Raw genomic sequence first — 20,690 nt, forward strand, 5'->3', positions numbered from 1 at the left:
GGACAGATGCAGCGCTGATGGGGGGGTCGCTCTGCAGAGGAGAGCCAGTAAGAGAGCTTTTATCGGTAATGAGGAGATCTTTGAAAAGAGGCCCCCTCTGACGGACATTCTGGGGGTCCGCAGGTCTTCAGCACCACCAGCGGTCATGGTTCTGTTTGGTAGATGGTCACGCTCTACATTTTGGATTACACTTCCCACAGTGCTTTGGGCAGTGTAAACAGGAAGTGAAATGTGACTGTAGATTCAGCGAGTCAGCTGTGGCTCACAGCTGAAGGCCCCCCCCCCCCCCCCCCCCCCCCTTTTTTAGCTGGTAGTTGACATTTTGACGAACTGGCTCCATTAAACAGTTTGTGGGTCCTGTTTGCAGTTTGTTTACTGCCTCTGGACCTCTTTGATACTGACTGACTTAAAAACGTGACGATTCTCAGGCAGGTTCTGCAGCGACGTCTCTTCTATGACTTCTCAGTGTTTTTATGGACTTTATTCATGATGGACCTCAAAGATGAAAATATCCTCAGATAACATAAGTCTCTGAATCTAAAGACAGATTTGATGAAGTCTAAAGTTCCTCCACCTCCTCTATGAGCTGGTGAGCAGCCAGATCAGCCTCCAAACTACTCCAGCCGTCCAACGTCCTTTTCTTAATGTGAGGACACCTGCACGCAGCTTTAGAATCTACACAGTGGAGTAAAAAATACTCCTAAGGAAGCTGAACAAAGGTACCAGGAAGTACCAGGAAGTGGAAATGTTTAAGTAAAGTGAAGTAATTGTAAGTACATTTACTTTTAAATAAATGATGGGAAAGGCTGCTCGCTGAGCGACCTTTTCATGTGACCCCTCGTCTCTGAGTCCATTACAACTCTGCTGTTCACACAATCAATAATCAATTGATCAGCTGCTCCAGAAATGCCTGCGTTTGCACCGCATGTGGATGAAAACATCACGATGAAGAAGACGTGTTTATCTGCAGCTTCTGTCTGATTTGCTGGACTGTCATGTGGGTGCTGTATATTTCCTGGTTTCATCATAGCAATGATGGCCTCAGGACCCTGTGGTTGAAACACTCCGGCCACCTGCCTCCACTCGGCGCGGTCACGTGGTGAGATTGATATGCTTTATTTTAGCATTTATGCTGAGTCGTCGTATCTTCTGAACGGTTCAGCAGCAGCTCGATCCTCCGGGAGCCGACAGCTGGACTCATTTTTCATGCGACTGCAGACGAGCAGCTTGATTCATGACGGCTTTAAGTCAGCGAGCGTCTCCAGAGGCCGAGTCACAGAACGGCCTCACGTGTTCCTGAAGGTTAGCCGGCACATTAACGCCTCCACCTTCACCAACAGGTGACTGTGGACACACAGGAGGTGTTCAGAGGTGGAAACTGATGTTTCCTGCAGGAAGGCATCACCTGAACGCTTCATCTCCCCTCAGTCCTTCAGTCAGAAGAAAAAGTGCCACAAAACCAAAAGGAGGAGCTAAAATTTGATGACGTTTTCGACAGGAAGGAGCGATCAGCTGATCTCGTGCTCAGTATCACGCGTGTTAGCGTTCGTCTCGGGCAAAGTGCTGAGCTCTGGAGGCCGAGGAGCCGTCGTGTAACATGAACCACAGTCTGAAGACGCTCTCGCTGGGACGAAGCGCTGACGTCAGGGATTCTTTTCTGCTCGTCTTGTTGAAACTGAATCTCTTTTCCTCAAAGTGTGAGAGAGCTGTAGGTACCTAAAACGTACCTACAGCCCAGCCAGTCACAAACCCTCCGCTCAGCGTCAGGCGGCTGGTTGAACTGGGAAGCTCCCAGCTGTGCTCAGCAGCACCTCCTGGACAAATGAAATGACGATTCTTGTTCTTTCATTGTCTTCACTTCCGTCTGCATCTCTGTGTCTTTGGACGTTGTCTTGTGATGAATTAAACGTGTGCTGAGCACCTGAAGAGTCGGCCACATCGTGGAGAGAGAACAGCTGGAACACCTGCAATGACCAGGACACTTCTACTCCACAGGAAACTGTCTGTCTGTCTGTCTGTCTGTCTGTCTGTCTGTCTGTCTGTCTGTCTGTCTGTCCGTCCGTCCGTCCGTCCGTCCGTCCGTCCGTCCGTCCGTCCGTCCGTCCGTCCGTCCGTCCGTCCGTCCGTCTGTCTGTCTGTCCGTCTCTCTCTCTGTCTGTCTGTCTGTCTGTCTGTCTGTCTGTCTGTCCGTCTGCCTGTCTGTCTGTCTGTCTGTCTGTCTGTCTGTCTGTCTGTCTGTCCGTCTCTCTCTCTGTCTGTCTGTCTGTCTGTCCGTCCGTCCGTCTGTCTGTCAGAATAAGGAAACACTCTTTCAGACCTCAGAGGTCGTCACAAGTCTTGAAAACGACATAATGAACTGTTTCCTTTCAAATCCAGCTGTTTTTTTGTTTGTTTTTTAAATATGCGACAGTTTATTCAAAAGTTTCTGGATTTTCTCTCCTTTTTCTTCTCCTCTATGTACTTTGACTATTTTTTTGCTCAAATTGAAACATTTGCATCTTCCAGCGACGGCCTCAAAACTGTGTAATAATAACATAAATGTAGAAATAATAATATAAATACAAATAAACTTATTTATGCAGCACTTTTAAAAGCAAACAAACATACATACATTCTGATACTTTAACCTCGAGCTCTTAAACTGGGATCTGGCTAATTCCTGGCAGAAATGAAAGGAGCCACTGTGAAAGTGAAGTGTGATGCAAACACGCCGTCTTCCTTCAGAGTGATGCAGCGTTCCTGTGTGATGAGCAGCTCTGCAGGAAGCCGGCCTGACGTCAGACATGATTTACAGTCTGTGTGGAAGGCTGCTGCTGTAAATCACCCCAAAAGCAACGATTGGAAGTCTCAGATCGGCTCCTGAGAGCAGAGCTTCATTTATTTCCTCCATCAGAAATGACGAAACGTGATGCTGCTGAACGTCAAACGTCAGCGTGAGCAGCACGAACGGCCCGTCGTCACCAGAAAACAGAACCCCCCCCTTTAGTCTGCCTGAGCGTGCTGGTTGCTGCATACCAAACATTTACGTTTATTTTTAGGCGGTGACCTCTAGTGGTCGTCGGACTTCTGACGGGAGCAAAGCGAGAAGTCAGATGACGTAGTATAAAGAACAAGAGAGTCCACAGATGGAGGAAGGTGGAGCTGATGGATGGTTCGAACGAACACTGGACCTTCACCTGGAGGCTGCTGTTCATCCCCAAAAGTCAACTTATTTAAACATAACGAACTAAAGTTACATAAAGGACATGACTACTGACTTTAACCCAGACCGAGATGTTTTCCTAAACCTATCCGTCGTTTTGTTGTCCAAACCAAAGCGAACTCCCACATTTCACGACGTTAACCATGTGACGATGAAGGTGCGGCACGCCCGTCGCTCTCTGGACATCGACCTGTTCGGTGGTTCAGGTTGGAGGTCGAGTTGGAGCGAGTGGACCTGCAGGATTCAGGGTTCTGGTCGGTCGTGGTAGTTCTCTCTCCACGGCTGCAGCTGGACTCCAGGTGTTTGCAGGTGTGCTGTGTTCATGTCACAGTCGTTACCATGACGATGGTTTCTGACCTGTCAAAGTTCATGTTGAATTCCAGCGTGAACCTGCTCATGACTTCACATCCGTTCGACCGAACGTTTTGGCCGTTGGTGCATTGGCCCGTCGTCTTGTGAGCAGGTGGAGGTCTGATGCTTTGCCTCAGGACTCCTCAGCAGGACGTTCCCGCTGTGGGAGTTGAACCTGTGACCGTGTGTTACAGCCCCGCATGTGTCCCGTCAGCTGCCTGCAGGACAGATGCTGCTGGGGCACGGCCCTCCCAACCAGTCAAATTACACGGATGATGAATTTGGTTCCATTCATGGACACGAGTATTGATCGCAGCCTCGTCCATCACCAGTCACTTTACACCCACATATCGACACGCAGGACGCTTTACGCCTTCTGCCGAGCTCTATCAATCTGCTCCTGCTTAAATGTCTCACACTGTCTGAGTGCCGTGAGTCTCAGAGGCAGGACTGCGACTCAGAAGGTTGCAGGTTTGAAACCCTGGACTGGCATCATGCAGTGAGGGCCGACTCCTCAGGTCAGCCCAGCAGCTCACCTGCACCTGAAAGACGAGGCGCTCTCATTGGAGGACAACAACGTACAGAACAGAGACAGACACGGACAGAGAGGACAGATGGACGAAAGAGGAGTGAAGGAAGCTGTTTAAAAAATAGAGAAACCAGAGGAGGAGCTCATGGTCTTGAATGTTGCCTGTTTGTCAGCCTGTTTCAAGCCCATTCATGAGACGCTGCGATGCAGTTGGAAGCTACAGATTTTATCGGCCGATCTTAATGAGCGGCTCAGTCCCGCTCGCCCGTGTGAACGGACTCTGAGCCGCCGTGAAGCTGCAGAGCCGCAGACGGCTGCAGTCAAATTATTGCCTTTTCAATTACAGACTCCTTCTGCCGCCTTACATCCACTAATTAGTTAAATCCTCCGACCGCCAACGATTAAGTAGAAATACTAAAGGCCACCGAGGCGCGCAATCAATCTATTTTAAGATGGCTCTGTCCTGTTCCTCCAATCCTGTTAGGCTGTGTGTGTGTGTGTGTGTGTGTGTGTGTGTGTGTGTGTGTGTGTGTGTGTGTGTGTGTGTGTGTGTGTGTGTGTGTGTGTGTGTGTGTGTGTGTGTGTGTGTGTGTGTGTGTGTGTGCGCATGCTGTGGTCAAATTGAAGACTGAGTCTGTTTGTTGTATTTTAATTATTAATCGTGCGTCCTGTTTATTGTGCCATATTTATTTGTGGGTGTGATTGAGAGGAAGTGAGTGTAAGTCTATGTCATGTCCCGTGTGCGTGCGTGCATGCGTGCGTGCATGTGTGTAAGCTGTTCTCTGAACCTCCCTCCTGCAGCACAGGGCTGTTGCTGAGCCGTGTGAATGAGGTGATGTTGGGTGTGAACGAGCTCTTCGGACACATCTGGTTCACGCTGGTTCGTGGCGGCGAACACGCTGATGCTGATGGAAATCTGCCGCCATGAAGAAATGCTCCCAGTGCCTCATTGAAGTCTTTCATCCAGTATTTATTTCAGCTTTGAGTAAATTCTAACACCTTCTGGATTCATCTGAGTTAAAGCAAAAGATCAAGTTTGTTCAGAAAATCTGTACGTTTCTGTTTCTTCTGTCATTTTCTGCTCTTTTCCTTCATCTCAGACCAAACGTCCACGCGATGTCCTCTAAACGTTCTGTCTCTCTGGACTCTCTGGGTTCACGTGAGGCGAGCGCAGTGGGCCACCGGGGGGTTTCATCGATGTTCACTGTCGACGCCGGCCTCAGAGATGCTGCACAGATTTAACCAGCCGCTGTTTTCTTTTGACCTTTTCGATGTGAAAACTCGAGCTGAACTTCACGTGACGTTTGTGGAGGTGGAGCGTCTGAAGTGACTGTAGCTGTCCGAGTACAAGTACAAGTGGAATGTATGAGGAGAAGTATAAAGTACCTCTAAATTGCATCCTAGTACAGTACTTGAGTAATTGTACTTTGCACAGTTTGGAGACACTGATTGGACTCTTTTGTTAATGTGGAGTTCTTCATCATACTTTTATACCTTCCACAGGTGACGTAGGTCCACCTGGACCGTGTGGTGTGACCAGGACCAGCATCAGAACCAGGAGCAGAACCAGGACCAGGACCAGCATCAGAACCAGGAGCAGAACCAGAACCAGGAGCAGAACCAGGAGCTTAGGAGCAGTTGGTCGCCCGGTTGAGAAGAAGCCTGTGGCTGCGTTTGGAAGCAGGATGTTTTGTTACTGAAGCTCAGCCTCACGATAGAAAAGACATTTTCCAGGAGACATTTTTCTGTCTCAGACGTGTTTTTTGGCCCTTCGGGTGATGAAGGACACGCAGCTCGGTGCCGTTTGCAGCGAGGCCTCGTTGATCTTTGGAAAACCAAAGTTTCTGTGTTGAAGTGGTTTTGTGTGTCATGTGATCCAAAGATGAACAAACACAGAAAACACCTTTCATTCATCAGGACACGATGTCTGATGTTTTCAGCAGAGACTTCAGAATATTCTGAGGTTGTGTTGCCATAGCAACAGCTCCCCATCAGTTTGACTTGTGTCGGCCATGTTGATCTGACACAAACACCTTTCATCTGAATCTGACACCATTTTTAAACTTCCCTCTCTTGTGAACAGTTTAGCATTAATCAAGCTAACCATGCTAACGGTCCGACACTGATTATGATGCATTTCACTCTTTTAAACTTTGTGTACGTTTTCTCGTTTAATTACTGTGTTTTTCTTCAGATGGCGACTTTAAGTGTCTGCTGACATGAAGCAGGATGAAGGTGAATTAAACCGACAGCAGAAGAACAGAAGAATCCAGTTTCTGTGTTTTGGTCAGTGATGGAAGAAGTATTCAGGTCCTTTACTTCAGTAAAAGTACTAATACACACTGTGAATACTCCACCACGGATAAAAGTCCTGATTTCAAAACATTATTCAAGTACAAGCATGTACATATTATTATTATTATTCCATATATTATTAATGTATCAAAGCATGACGAGTAAAAGTACTCCTGTCGCAGTAAAATGTTCCCTGTCAGTGTTTTTTATTTGCTGTTTGTGGATTAATATTACTGCTCTTTACTGCGTCCTGTGAGAACCACGTATCTCCAAAAAGCGTGACGAGCTCAGAAAAACAGGCTGTTTTCAGCTGATCCAAGAGGCTTTTTAAAGAGTTTATTGAAGGAAATCTTCATCCTTCAGTTCAGCACAAACATTCAACACGTCTGGAGATACGAGCAGAGAAGCACAGAGAAGTATAGAGCAGCGTAAATGGAAGTACCTTAAATGTGTACTTAAGTACAGTACTTGAATGTACTCGGTTACATTCATCACTGCCTTCGTCTGCTGGAAGCGTGTTTGCTCGTCACTGTGCAGCTGAAGTGAGGATGAAATGAGGATGAAGTGAGGATGAAGTGATGATGAAGTGAGGATGAAGTGAGGATGAAGTGATGATGAAGTGAGGATGAAGTGATGATGAAGTGAGGATGAAGTGAGGATGAAGTGAGGATGGAGTGATGATGAAGTGATGATGAAGTGAGGATGAAGTGAGGATGGAGTGATGATGAAGTGAGGATGAAGTGATGATGAAGTGATGATGAAATGAGGATGAAGTGATGATGAAGTGAGGATGGAGTGATGATGAAGTGATGATGAAGTGAGGATGAAGTGAGGATGAAGTGATGATGAAGTGATGATGAAATGAGGATGAAGTGAGGATGAAGTGAGGATGGAGTGATGATGAAATGAGGATGAAGTGATGATGAAGTGAGGATGAAGTGAGGATGAAGTGAGGATGAAATGAGGATGAATTGAGGTGGAAGTGAGGATGAATTGAGGATGAAATGATGATGAAATGAGGATGAATTGAGGATGAAATGATGATGAAGTGAGGATGGAGTGATGATGAAGTGATGATGAAGTGAGGATGAAGTGATGATGAAGTGATGATGAAGTGAGGATGAAGTGAGGATGAAATGAGGATGAAATGATGATGAATTGAGGATGAATTGAGGATGAAATGATGATGAAGTGAGGATGGAGTGAGGATGTGAGCGCTGGTGCATCACCTTCCTGCTCCTCAGAGGATCAAACCCGAGCATTTCAATCACTCCATCATCGTTCATGTTTTCATCTTTCTTTCATTCAGCCTGTCACACTGTGGCTGCAGTGACCTCTTCAGCCTCCAGAGGCCGCTAAGTGTCGTTGTTTTGATTAGAATCTTTAATCGTGATTTGTTAAAGTTTGCAGTGATCTCACAGAGCTGCTTCCTCCTCTGACACACACACATCTCATTCACGGAAGCTGGGGAGTGCTTCAGTGTTTCAGGGTGAAGAAAACACTGAGGTGTGAGTGTGAGAGTACATGTATTCGTGTACAGGACCTCAGTACAGTTCTGAGGTACTTTCCTGTGAGTACTGTGTGTTTCGCAGCCTCCCGATCATCTGACAGCTGTTCTTAAATGTCTGACGAGCTGAAAACGAGCCTCCTCTTCATCAGCTGCCTCCATGTTGCTGCCTGAGTGAGAGTGACTCAGTCTGTCTGCAGAACAGGTGATTTTCCTGTTGTCACTGTTCGTGTGTGCGCGTGCGTCTTTATGCAAATACCAACAGGCGCGTACACGTGTGCATGACTGTGCATATGAAGTTCTCGTGCGCGCGTCCGCCCACATCTGTTTGTGTTTACATGCATAATTTCCATCAAGGTGCACGGTGTCTTTCTGCGCGTGCACTCTCTCGTGTGTGTGAGTGTGCGCGCACGTCGCGCCTGCGTTGCTGCTGATGAAAGCCTGCTCCTCTCCCTCTCCCGTTTCTCCTCCGTCTCAGTTTTAGTATCGACCTCCTTCGTGCTGCATCTCTGCTCTCCATCCTCCGTCTCCACCCTCCTCCTCCTCCTCCTCCTCCTCCTCCTCCGCCGCCGCCGCCGCCTCAGCGCCGCTTCCTCTGCAGGTGGATGGAGGCTGGGAGCCCCGGAGACACGAGCCATGCACGGGAGCCGCTGCCGGTGGGTCTCGGTGCCGTTTTTCTCCTGTGTGGTGTGTTTGTGTGTGAGGGGATGCAGCTTGATGCCAGGTCTTTGTCTCTCCAGTGTGTGTGTGTGTGTGTGTGTGTGTGTGTGTGTGTGTGTGTGTGTGTGTGTGTGTGTGTGTGTGTGTGTGTGTGTGTGTGAGAGAGAGAGAGAGAGAGTGTTCTGGGGAGGAGAGGGGTGTTTGCCAAGTGGGCAGTTGTTGCTTGATGTCCGTTTGGATTTTAAATTGATTGATTGATTGATTGATTGATTGATCAGGTGTTTATCGCCTCCTGTCGCGTAAAATCTCTGTCAGACTGAAAACGCGTCTGCGGCGCGCGACAGTGACTTTATCCGACTTTGTGCTGGTCTCAGCCCTCGCGTGGGGCGCAGGAACACTCCTCCGGTGGGTTTTCGGAGGGCGTGGGGTTTTCCTGTGCTCCAGACTGAGCTCCACCAGATTCCGATGGTTTCCCCAAATAAAGGATGTATCGCTCTCTTCTTTCTCTCTGCTCCGCTCCTCCGCCCTCCATCACTCCTCCATCCCTCCTCCTTTTCTCTGTTTTCAGACAGATTGCTGAGCACCTCCCTTCGCGCCGGAGACCACATCCTTAAATGACCCGCGGCTGAGGAGGGGGTGTCTCCGGATCCAGCGCCCGGATCATGGCATGCTGCCCACACCGGGCATCCAGCACTGACCATGGGGCTCCGGTCCAGGACCGTCGCTAGCGGCTCGGAGGAGCATAAGAAGACCTCCGGCGCTCCTCCCGGGGACTTACTGGACCAAGGCAGCGGGGGAGCGGACAAGGATGGCGCCCTGCTGCTGGTGGGTGCGGGCCGGGAAGACTTCAAGCGGGGCTCTCAGGGCATCGGCATCGGGCTGCTGGCCAAGACCCCCCTGAACTACACCCGGCCGGCCAAGAGGAATAACATCCGCAAGAGGAGGATCCAGAACCTGATCTACGACGCGCTGGAGAGGCCGAGAGGATGGGCGCTGCTGTACCACGCGTTCGTGTGAGTACATGAAACCGCGTTTCCGCAGCTTGAGGCTGCTGAAGGTGTTTTCACATGAAATGAGCAGCTGAGGCAAAGGCTCAGTGTTGCACAGTCTGTCTGGAACGAGTTACTCACTTTGTTGCAGCAATTTTCAGTCTATTAATGAAAGCTCGAGCTGCGCTGATGTGGAATCCAGTGCGGCTGTAATCTAATATCACAGAGAGAGATGAGACTTTCCTCCACTGTCACTGCGGCTCCTGCTTTCCTTCACATTTCTTGTTTTAGTCTGAATTGAGGTTCCAGCTGTCGAGTTTCTCCTCGTTAAGGACAGATAAGTTGTCACGTCGATGATTTTGCTTCCCAGAGTGTCAAAGCACTTCATCTCACCAAACTTACATAAGCAGAGCTGCAGCAGATGGCTGAAGCGTGCTGCGGTCAGCGTGGAAGCAGGTTAGCAAACCCTGGACCAGCAGACTCAGCTCAGCTGCTGTTTCACATCCAGGTGTTTGAAGTGCAGCTAGTGTTGGCTGATTTTATGATTCGCAAGTTCAACAATTGCGGAAGTCGAAGTGTCAGAGAGCTGAAACACATCAAAAATCATTTCCTGTCTGATCAACAGTTCAAAAACCAAAGATATTCAGCTCACTGACATCAGAGAAAAAAGCTTTGGTTAAACGTCTGATGAAACAAGGCACCGACAGGTGTGGAAGCGTGTCGTCAGCCCACACTTGTGTTTGATCACCTTCAGCGTCCTGTTAGGTGAACAGGAAGTGGTCCTCCTCAGCCTCTGAAAACAGGTCAGGTCAGAGAAAATAACCCTGATGACGTCATGATGATGTCATCAGGGTTATCTTGGTCTGGACTATTAGATGACAAATTTATCACAGGAAGTCTGCGTCCGCTCTGGAGTCATGGCGTTTGAAAGATGTGGCTGTTTACCAGGCAGGGAGGCTCTGATGACCAGTTGCATTATGGGAAATGTAGGCTGGAGTCGAGCCGCAGTGTGAACATCTTGTGCTTCCCTTCTCTTTAGATGAAGTTTGCCCTTTGCTCCCATCATTATCGCCATCATGCACGCGGTCTTTTCGCGGTCTCCAGGCGAGGCAGACCTGACACGCTGCCCTCTGGTGGATCGGCGTCTCTGTTACGGGCTTTGGCGTCAGACTGGGCCGCACTGGTCAGCGTGTGTCGTCAGAGGTCTGATTGGACGCTCGCTCTGCGTCTCTGTGGTGAATATTGTCGGCCTGTAGCTCATGACCGTTGACCTTTTCCTCCTTCAGCACTGACGGCTTTCATTTCATTCGGCAGCTGCAGCGATTCTGCTGTTTGCTCTGTCTGTTGCCAAAACGACAGTCGATAGTTTGTTTGTTTGTTCGTTTGTTTCCTGAGCTCAGACATCTCACAATTCACTCTTGTTCCTAACGCTGGTTTTGTAGCTGGCAGAGATGCAAACTCATCTGCAGCGGTGGGTCTCAAACCTTTTCTGGCATTTTACACCATCAACATGAACTCGTCTGTCACCCTTCAGTCCCTCCGTCTTCAGGAATGGATCCATCCTCCAGTTGTTCTGCATAAAAGATCAACCTCAGAATCATTTTTGTCCTCATGAAGCCACTGTTTCTGCCACAGCACAGCAGTCTGTGGGCTTAAATCATAAAATACTGGCTGTTGAAACAGTCTTCTGTCACCTGCAACTTCCTCCTGATCGCTCATTTTGAGTGAAAATAGCCGAACACATAACAGACTTCTTGTTATTGACTTTATTTATGTAGGATTATCAGATCAGGGCAGCAGGACGTTGGTTAACTGACCGTATTTATGAGCCGCCGCTCGACTTCGGCTGTAATCACAGCAGAAGTTTTAGCCTTGTGAGTCTGAACACGTGTGATTTGAGTTTGTTGCTGCAGTTTTGTTGTTTGCAGACTGAAACGAGGACGACGGAGAGCAGACGAAGCATTTTTCTGCTGTTCGGGTGTTTCAGTGTGGACGGACGTCCTCACCACATTTTCACACACTGACAGTGTTTTAACAGCTGGGTGTGGATGCTGACTGTATCTGCACAGGTCAACTTCCTTGTAGCTGTGGTGAAAAGGGCTTTTCCTCCTAAAACTTGTCTTGTCAGGCGGGGCTTCCCTCTCAGGCAGAGCTGGGCATTTTAAGCCACATCCGGCCCTTAGAGCATCCCTGTCCGGCCCGTGAGGTCAATCGTAAATTAGAACGTAAATGAAAAAGTACTTATGCTGTACATACATTACAACTGTGGTGCTTTTATTTTGAAAAGCGTGCTATTTTTTTTTTTTTAAATGACAAGACGTGGAGGCTAAATATTTCTGTACAGAAGTCAAAGGTGAAGCTGTGAGCTCAGTTTGTGGTCCACAGGTCGCTGCGTTCAAGGATTACACTTTGAATCGCCACAACGACCAAACACGAGCAGAAATACGAGAAGTTGTCTGATGAAGAGGGAGTCGGACGCTTTGCTAGCTAAGCTGCATCCTCCCGTTTGTCGACGTTACCTCGACCAGTAACCAGTAGCGTTAACCGGTAACCGATAGAAAACATCTGACTGACTGGCTGACTGACTGACTGACTGACTGACTGACTGACTGACTGACTGACTGACTGACTGGCTGGCTGGCTGACTGACTGACTGACTGACTGACTGACTGACTGACTGACTGACTGGCTGGCTGACTGGCTGGCTGGCTGGCTGACTGGCTGGCTGGCTGACTGACTGACTGGCTGGCCGACTGGCTGGCTGGCTGACTGACTGGCTGTCCTATTGACTGTTGACTAATTTAAGGTGAACCTGTTGGTTCATGCACAGCATGGCGGCAGCAAAGGTTGCCTCAGACTGAATTTAGGAGAAATTAAAGGACTTGCTTTGCTCTCGTTAAATCCTCAGTGTCTCACGCTCTGGTGTCGTTTTGTTCTGCATTGGACAGACTTGGTTTTTGTTGTGTCTTCCTGGTCATTTTTGGCCCGACAGGTGGTTTTGTCTTCGTGTGAAGGAGGTGCAGCCCGAACGCAGGACAAACGTTCGCCAGGTTCGCTTCTCATCGCCCGCTGACCGACACAGCAGTTTGTTTTCCGTCTTCTGGGCTCATTAAGTCAGAGACGAGAGAGGAAGACGCTCTCTGATCAGACTGACTCATCGCGCGTCTCGTGTCTCTCGTGTCGGCTGACGGCGCCCTCGTTTCTCTGCAGCACAACATATGCAACTTCCAATATGGCCGCTCCATATGGGCTGCTGGTGTCAGAGCGGCGCTGAGCATGAAATCACATGAAAAAATCACTTCTGCTGCTGGGTTTGGTGTGAAATCTTCTCGGCACACAGGAAGTGACGAATGAAAACATGCGTGTCCGTCTAACGTATGATGTCATCGAGGGAAGAGATGACATCAGCAGCGGGGTAACACGAGGTCGAGGGAGCCGAGATCCTGCACCGGGTGTTGATCAGGTTACGTTAATGCATGACGCATTTACCAAATGACTGAAGGTTTAATGAAAGGGTCAGTTCACCTCGAAACAAACCTTTTCCTCGGCCGTGTAGATGGTTTTCTTTCTGTCGCTCTTCCATCATCTTTAAATAAGGAGGTGCAGTTAGAGGAGAATAATAGAGTCAATAAATTCCCTTTCTGTCCAAGTTCAGTGTGTGTACATAAAAATAAGAAGCCTAAATGTGAAGTTTTTTATGGATTATTCCACATATATTTCACGTATAAACAAATGAAAGCAGTGCTCAGACTATCGAGAACGAGAAGTCCAAATGACCTCAGCCACGTTTATCTTATGGGATGTATGGGAGTACAAGTAAAGGGACCAAATCAAATAGAGTTTCTGTTGGTGTCTGTCCTGGAAGAATTCAGCGTCCCGGACAAATGCAGTGAAATATTATCTGTGTTTATGGAACGTATTCGTGGAAATTCGGCCTTCAGTGTAATCCCTCCAGACGTCAGTGTTCGTCCGCTGAAGTGTTTGTTTTTGCCTCTGGCAGCTCAGATTGTGTCTGACAGCATCGTGCAGAGGATCCACGCAGAGACGGATCCTGTTCGATCACCGTCTCCAGACTCCATTCACAAAAACAGCGATTTTATCGTCGTAAAACTCACTTCGTTCAAACTGACGGACACAAAATAAAGCTCAACTAAACCTTCTTAATTCTTCGTTCTCTGCTCTAACAATCATCACCACCTCTGGTTTGGTTGAACTAAACTCTTAATTCATCGAATCAGAGGAGCAAGAAAGATGGCGGACATCAGAGAAACGGCCCATTTTGACATGAGCTGAGTTATTTCAGGGGACATTATGACCGGAGACATTTAAACATTTAAACAAAACAGAATATGGGGGTTAATATGGGGGTGCCTGGCTTCAGTTACAGGCCCTGTGCTGCGTGTCCTGTCTGTCTGCAGCTGTTACCATCAAAATAAAGCAGAAATGCCTGAAAATCTTTAATATGTTTGCTGCTACATGAAACAAAGATCAACGATCTGCTGTGAGATCCCTCTGGAGGGGGATGGAAATGTACTGAGCCTTTAAAATCACACTCATTAACATTATTTATGCTTTCTTATCCAGAATCTAAATAACAATTTCTTAATTAAATCCGCGACAGACGTCGACGCCACAGATCTGCTGCAGCATTAAACGCCGCCCGGCTTTCCCGGAGCTCTTCGGGTGTGAAGTGTCTTGCTCAAGGGCACTTCAGCGGCTTGTGTTGACAGCAGGGGGAGAGTTACTCACGCTCCTCACCCACAGATTGTGATGCATAGGCAGCACTTCAGCGTGACACATGTATAGGAAGGAGAGGCAAGTGGGACGGGATTAAAGAGCAGAAGCAGATGGGTGGACTGAGATAAAGGAACAAGAAAAACAGATCCGTGAAGAGGTGGAGAGAGATGTCATATTGTCAGAATACCAGAAAAACTGTAAAATCCAATGTGTTAAAGCAACAGCTGCGTGCTTTATTTGAACCAAAGTTAACGTGAAAATTTGGCTCTTTGGTCTCGTTTTTGACATTTTTGACTTAACAAATCAGAGGGACAGAAGTGAAGACGCATCTCAAGCTGCTAAAGTTAGAAATGTAGGGCTCCTCCACAGGTGCTCATCAATTTTCCATTTTCTGGAGCGGAACTGATTCTGCAGGTCAGACTGTCTTTTCAATGGCTGTTTGGCTGAAAACCCAAAGGACTGGACCGCAGCCGGCGGTCCTTCTTGTCCCGCGGGGTTTGTGATATCAGCTGCACCACCGGATCACTTTAATCCCCTCGTGGGTTCAGGAAACACCGGCGGCCCCGGAGGAGGTTTGAGGGGGTCCCCGGCAGAGTGAGTTTAATATCAATGAAGCGAAAAGAGGATTGAGAGAGAGCTGTGCAGAGCTGTGTTCACCAGCAGCGAAAGCTCCTGAATGGCCGCTGCGTGACTTTAATGTCAGAGTACGAAGCCGTCAGCGCTCTGAGACGAGGCTTTGTAAAGTCAGTCCTGCGTCGCTGCTCAGGTTTCTTCCTAATGCGTGACCTCCGCTCAGCTTTGAGGCTGCAACCTCTGCTGCCGACAAACCGTTCTGTCCAGTTTGAAGTGCAGCGCCACCGGGCTTTATGGGAAACGGTGTCCATTAAAGCTGCAGCAGGTAACTTGTATAAAAGTAATTTTCTGTCAGATTTGTAAAATCTGTCCCTGTGCCCAGACAGCAGTCCATGAAACATGTGATCTGTGAAAAAAAAAACGGCTCCATTGGTCCCACCTACTGCTCCTACCGCCATTTGCAAGAATCCACCGTGCCCGACACAGAACAGCCAATCAGAGCCAGAGGAGCGTCTGAGGGAGTGTCTGGGCAGAGTTAGCTTGTTTCCGATGCTAAGGCTAACATTACTGGTTGTCACGGCAGCCGCGCAGATGCCGCAGGGAGGCGGAGCTTCTCCATCTCACCTCCTGCAGCTTTAAAGGCTGAGATGTGATTTTAAATAAAGTTTTCTTGTTTTGACAAAGTCGCGCTGTTTTTGAGCTGCATCTGGGACAGAACCTGGTCTGTCTCTGTCCACGCTGCACAGACTGACCTGGTCTGTCTCTGTCCACGCTGCACAGGCTGACCTGGTCTGTCTCTGTCCACGCTGCACAGACTGACGTGGTCTGTCTCTGTCCACGCTGCACAGACTGACATGGTCTGTCTCTGTCCACGCTGCACAGGCTGACGTGACTTTATTCGAGCATTGAACCCACGGTAACCATCTTGCCACTGGACCCACTGTGCACGTGTACGCCCCCTGGAGGCGACACTGTGCAGGATCTTCAGGTTGCAGAGGTATCACATTCAAGCGTCCGTTACAGGGCTCAAGTACTGTTGTACCAAAATTTTGGTTGCCATAACAACCCAGTGGAGAGTGAAATCAGATCTGCAGTGGAGGCTGAGAGTCAGGTAGAGCGAGCATGTGTGAAAGCAGGGAGAGAGAGAGGGCGAGCGAGCGAGCGAGCGAGGGAAACGCGAGACGTTCGGCGTCAGCAGTTTGGGTGGCAGATCAGCGGTGAACCTTGGCCTCGTGCTGGCGTCCAGACAGGCCTGACAGGAGGCGCCTTCCCACAATGCATGGCTGTGTGATTCCCAGCTCTCTCTCTCTCTCTCTCTGACAGTCATGTGGTGCTTGCTCGCTCCTGAATGTTCATGTTGTTCTCAGCAGAAGACAGCAGCTGTGGTTCGCTGTTGTCAGAGTTTCACGTCACTGTGAAGGATCACAGGCCCCCCCAGGCTCGCTGGATTTATGTCAGACATGCATTGACATCTTGCTAAAACTCCCCCCCCCCCCGTCTGCACAGCGACACGGGGTAGACGTTTCACAGCAGGACGGTGTTCAGGGACACAGATCTGAGATCAGAAGTTGTGTCCAGTTTCTCTTTTTGTGGCTTTTTTCCCGTCAGTTCGTCTTTAGCTGACTGATGTGTCCTTCAAGCTCTGTGTTGGGGGGGGGGGCTTCTGCTGGACACACAGTTTAATATCCAGTTTATCACAGCTTCAGACATTCAGCGTCATGAACATCAGGTTTCTGGGCTCTGAACGTGTCCACACGGTGAGAAAGAGTTTCTCAGCTGTCGCTCCAGTTTAAGAACACGAGCTCTGCATGTGTTTGAATGGACGTTTAAGAGGTGAGGAAGGCCCTGACTCCACTTCTGCTGTTTAACGGAAACCAGGACAGATCCAAGTGCATGAAGTATCTGATGTTCATACAGAGGACGCTGAGTCTGAGCCACAAGGAGTATTTTCACTTCACTTATTGACTGAATCGCAGTTTAAATCCCAGTTTTTAAACATGCCACAAAAAGTAGTTCACTTGATTAGAAGAATAGTACATATCAGCACACTTCATTAAAATGTACTAAATGTACTATTTACACTTCAAGTACACTCAAGTATTAGACAAGTGGTACTCAAGGATTACTTGAGTACACTTCAGTGTACTTGAAGGTGACAAACGTAGCGTGTAGTGTACATCGTACATTCTTCAAAAAGTAGAATTCAGGTCTGACGTTTCCGTCTGATGCGACGCTGCAGCCTTACGTGTCGTTTGAGTACGACGCCACAGGCGGAGCTGTTTGACTGGACCGTGCAGAGACTCCGCACCACGGACAGAGACCACGGCACCGAGGCCGAGCAGACCCCCAGACTTCATTCAGAAGCGTTCACTTCCTCCACCTGCTGAACATTACGATTCGCTCAGCTCTGGTCTCTTCTCCTCTTCCTCAGCAGAACCAAATGAAAAATCCTTCTGATTGATGTCAGAATGAAACAAAAGACAGCTGACGAGTTTTGCTGAGACGACAAAAAGCTGTTTTCGCCTTGTAGGACACAGCGTGCACATAATTACCTCAAACCTCAGCAAATTACCATCTGAATGGAGGCTGAGTGAGATTAATGTCACACTTTAATGTCACATCTGTCTCTCCAGACGCGCCCGCTGTCTCCCTTTCTTCCTCAGAACAACACATCATGCATTCAGCAGACATCCTCGGCCGGCGGACGCGTTGTTACCTTCCTATCAGTGAAAACGACCATGTCGGCTCCGGAGGCTAAGACATGTTTCCCCTGCTGATGAGTCCTTGTTCTGTCCTTGCTTTCAACAGTTTTGTCACTACACGAGGAAATTGGGTGAAAGTGGACTTAATAAATCCACAAACAAGCCTGAGACGTCCTTGTAGCTTGAAGAAATGTGCGATCAGTAACGACCTCGGACGTGTGGACAACCGACACTGAACAAACCTTTCATGAAAGCTCCTGTTGTCTGTCTGTCGGTGTTTTAAGGGATCTGTCCACCAAAGCGTCTTTCCCAGCTGAAAATGTCCAGCAGGGAGAGCTGCTAGTCTTCAGCGGGACGCTTTGGTCGCTTAAATGCGGAATACCTGTGGAAGCGTCTGACGTCTGCTCACCTGGTTGGTCCACGGCGAATGAGACCTTCCTCCAAACGTGATTTTTGGCTTTGATTCAGGCGTGGACGCTCGGACCAGCAGTAACTTGTGTGTTTACAGCGCAGCCAAACGAACTCACGTCAAGCGCAAAATGGGCTTTGATTTCATGACAAATCTCAATGATCAAATGTAACTTTAAGCAAATATCAGTCACCAGCGATATCCTCAGTCATCCTCAGCCTTGGACGACCATGCTCAGGGTGGTCTCATAGCTCTGTCGTGGCCTTCTTGACGTCCATTGTTTGACAACTGGTTCTGCTCTGATGGAAAGAGTCTGGATCCAGTGGGACCAGTAAAGGTCAGGTTTAATCTGGCGTGTGTGACAGGTGAAGGTGCGCTTTAATGGCTCGTTGGTCAGACTGAGCGGATCAAACAGAAGCAGGGTGAAACCGACAAGGTGCGTTAGAGAGAGGAGGCGAAGCGTGCGGCTCGTTAGGGGCTGTAAGCGCTCATTAGCAGTTAGCGACGCTGCAGCAGATTTCGCGGGGCCTCGGTCACGTGGTCGCGGCGCACAGCGGCGGGGAAACAGCTGAGTGCGAGGGGTAAACTGAGCTTACGTGTAGATGAGTCTTAAAGCTCACTTCTCTGCCCTGACTGCAGTTTTGGTGATCATCTTTAATCTGTGCGCTGAAAGGTCAGACGTGATGCGAGCGAATCTTCGTCTGCGCCGGCCTCACGTCTCGGCTCGCTGTTCAGAAGCTGACGGTTTGATCCCAGAAACTGCAGAAAGGCTGCGGAAGTTCTTTTGTCCTCCCTGAAACACATTTTTGTAGACTCACCACTTTCTCTCGCAGACTGTTTGGGAGTTTTGAGGAGCGGCGCCCTCCTCCTCCTCCTCCTCCTCCTCCTCCTCCTCCTCCTCCTCCTCCCGTCTGTCCAGACCTCAGCACCGCTGGTTTTAATTAAATGTGGTGCGTTTAAGCTCAGGCAGCCTCGACTTCTTCACTGTAAATGATGTATTTGACTGACTCTCATGCAAACCTGATGACTTTCTGCTGGAGCTCTTGCGCTCAGACGGTCGATGGCTTCCTTCCCTGAAGATGTGCACAGTTTCTGTGAGTCTTTTGGCTTCAAGCAGCCTCGTGCAGATGCTTCCTGAATAAAGCAGCGGGGCTCGATGCCTCACCACCAGCAGGACACACCACGCAACTCCATGTGTGAGCGTCTCAGCAGGAAGTCTGGAAGTCAGCGCTGACTTATTTTAACTAACGTACTGAAGTAATGATGCAAAACTTGCTAATTAAGAAGCTTAACCTTTGCTTTCTCTCGCTTTATGTGCCTGTTCAGCTTCTCGTGTGTGACGCATCACTTCCTGCGTGGCAGGAAGCGGCAGTCAGCTGATGTTTAGGAGCGTTTCCATTTAACAGCGGATGGAAAAGCTTTTCAAGAGAGCAAAGACGTTGATGCTGAGGACAAAAGCTGGACGGAGCTGATCGAGGTGGGACATTCGGGTCAAACGGAGTCTTTAGGCCGAGCAGACATTTGTTTTGGTTAAAATGTTCAGAATTTTTACAGGAACCACAGCAGAAAGTAGAAAGGACTGGCTGGATCTTAGCTTCAGGTGAACTGGTGTTTCCTGTTTCACACAGATCCAAACAAAGCGTCCGTTAACACACGCGCTGCAGCCTCACTCTGTTTGTGTTAACGCGTCGTGGATTCACTTCACGGTTCCTAATGGACTCTGTGGTTGTGGTCAGTGAGTGTAATGACACGTTTCTGGTACAAATGTTGCATCAGTGGGAGATTCAGCAACTGATGGACAGATAAGATCCACTCTCAGTCAGCTGTTAACGTCAAACCGACGGGATGGAGGGCTGGTCGGTCACATGACGCCTCTTCACCAAACAGAATCAGCCTCAGCGTCGGATCAACTTGTGATCAATGAGCTCGACTGCTGTCCGTCTCCTTCACTGATTGGCTGTACGGGTGGGTGGACGACATCCTTCAGCTCGTCTGGAAACGTGTTTGCGCCGCTCCAGGAACAGTTTGTCTGCTGCACAGTGAGCACGCAGTTGCTTGGACAGTCTCTGAAGCTACATGTTCATTTAGGAGTCGCTCCCACTGAGCTGGCGCTGAGCCGAGGCGCCGCCACCGCCGCCGCCGCGAGGAAGTCACTGTCTGCTGCCAGATCCTGGATGTGACTGAAAACACCGAACTTCAGACGCCTGGTTTAGAGAAACAGAGGGGACGTCTCTCAGTTTCACTCTCTGCTTCCTGTTCACGTGTCCTGCTGCCTACACAAACTGCTGTTGGTGTGTTTGATAAGAAATCGAGTGTGATTAAATGCTGAATCGATGAAGGCGATTAGCCAGGTTTTTATGTGTTTAGCCTAAAGGTTCCTCCGCTCTGCTGGGACTCGTCCTGTCCTGATGAGTGGACAGGATATTACAAAAAGCACTTATCTCTGCAGACAAATGGCTTCCATGACGGTGGATGACGCTTCACAGGTGACATAATGAAGCTGGTTTCAGCTCATCCTGCAGGCCGTCCAGGCAGCAGGAAGAGCTTCTACAGGTGGTGAGTTTTTAATTAGAGGTGGACTAAATCTACTCCAAACAAGCTGATTATTGCAAATATGTAACAAAAATGACCAAGTTCAATGAGTTTCGGATGTGGGAGCATCTGGATGGACAAAGTTTTGCACATGCATACAAAGAATGAACGACGCTTCTTTGCTTCCATGTTTGTAACTGGACG

The 20,690-nt window shown here is 48.8% G+C and overlaps 1 protein-coding gene across 2 annotated transcripts in view; it reads left to right on the plus strand.

Annotated features, from left to right (window-relative positions):
- Positions 1-8,296: 8,296 nt before the first annotated feature.
- The window catches only part of kcnq3 (potassium voltage-gated channel, KQT-like subfamily, member 3), a 71,240-nt gene continuing 58,846 nt past the window's right edge, over positions 8,297-20,690 (plus strand). The window contains exons 1-2 of one of the 2 annotated variants that reach the window (XM_070974542.1): positions 8,297-8,540; positions 9,113-9,557. In XM_070974542.1, coding sequence (XP_070830643.1) covers positions 9,244-9,557 — 314 coding nt within the window. In that variant the 5' untranslated portion in view covers positions 8,297-8,540; positions 9,113-9,243. Of the gene's footprint in view, positions 8,541-9,112; positions 9,558-20,690 lie in introns of those variants that run through there. The other variant, XM_070974541.1, reaches the window with a different exon arrangement.

This window comes from Chaetodon trifascialis, chromosome 11 (assembly GCF_039877785.1).
Source record: "Chaetodon trifascialis isolate fChaTrf1 chromosome 11, fChaTrf1.hap1, whole genome shotgun sequence".
NCBI classification, from domain to species: Eukaryota; Metazoa; Chordata; class Actinopteri; order Chaetodontiformes; family Chaetodontidae; genus Chaetodon; species Chaetodon trifascialis.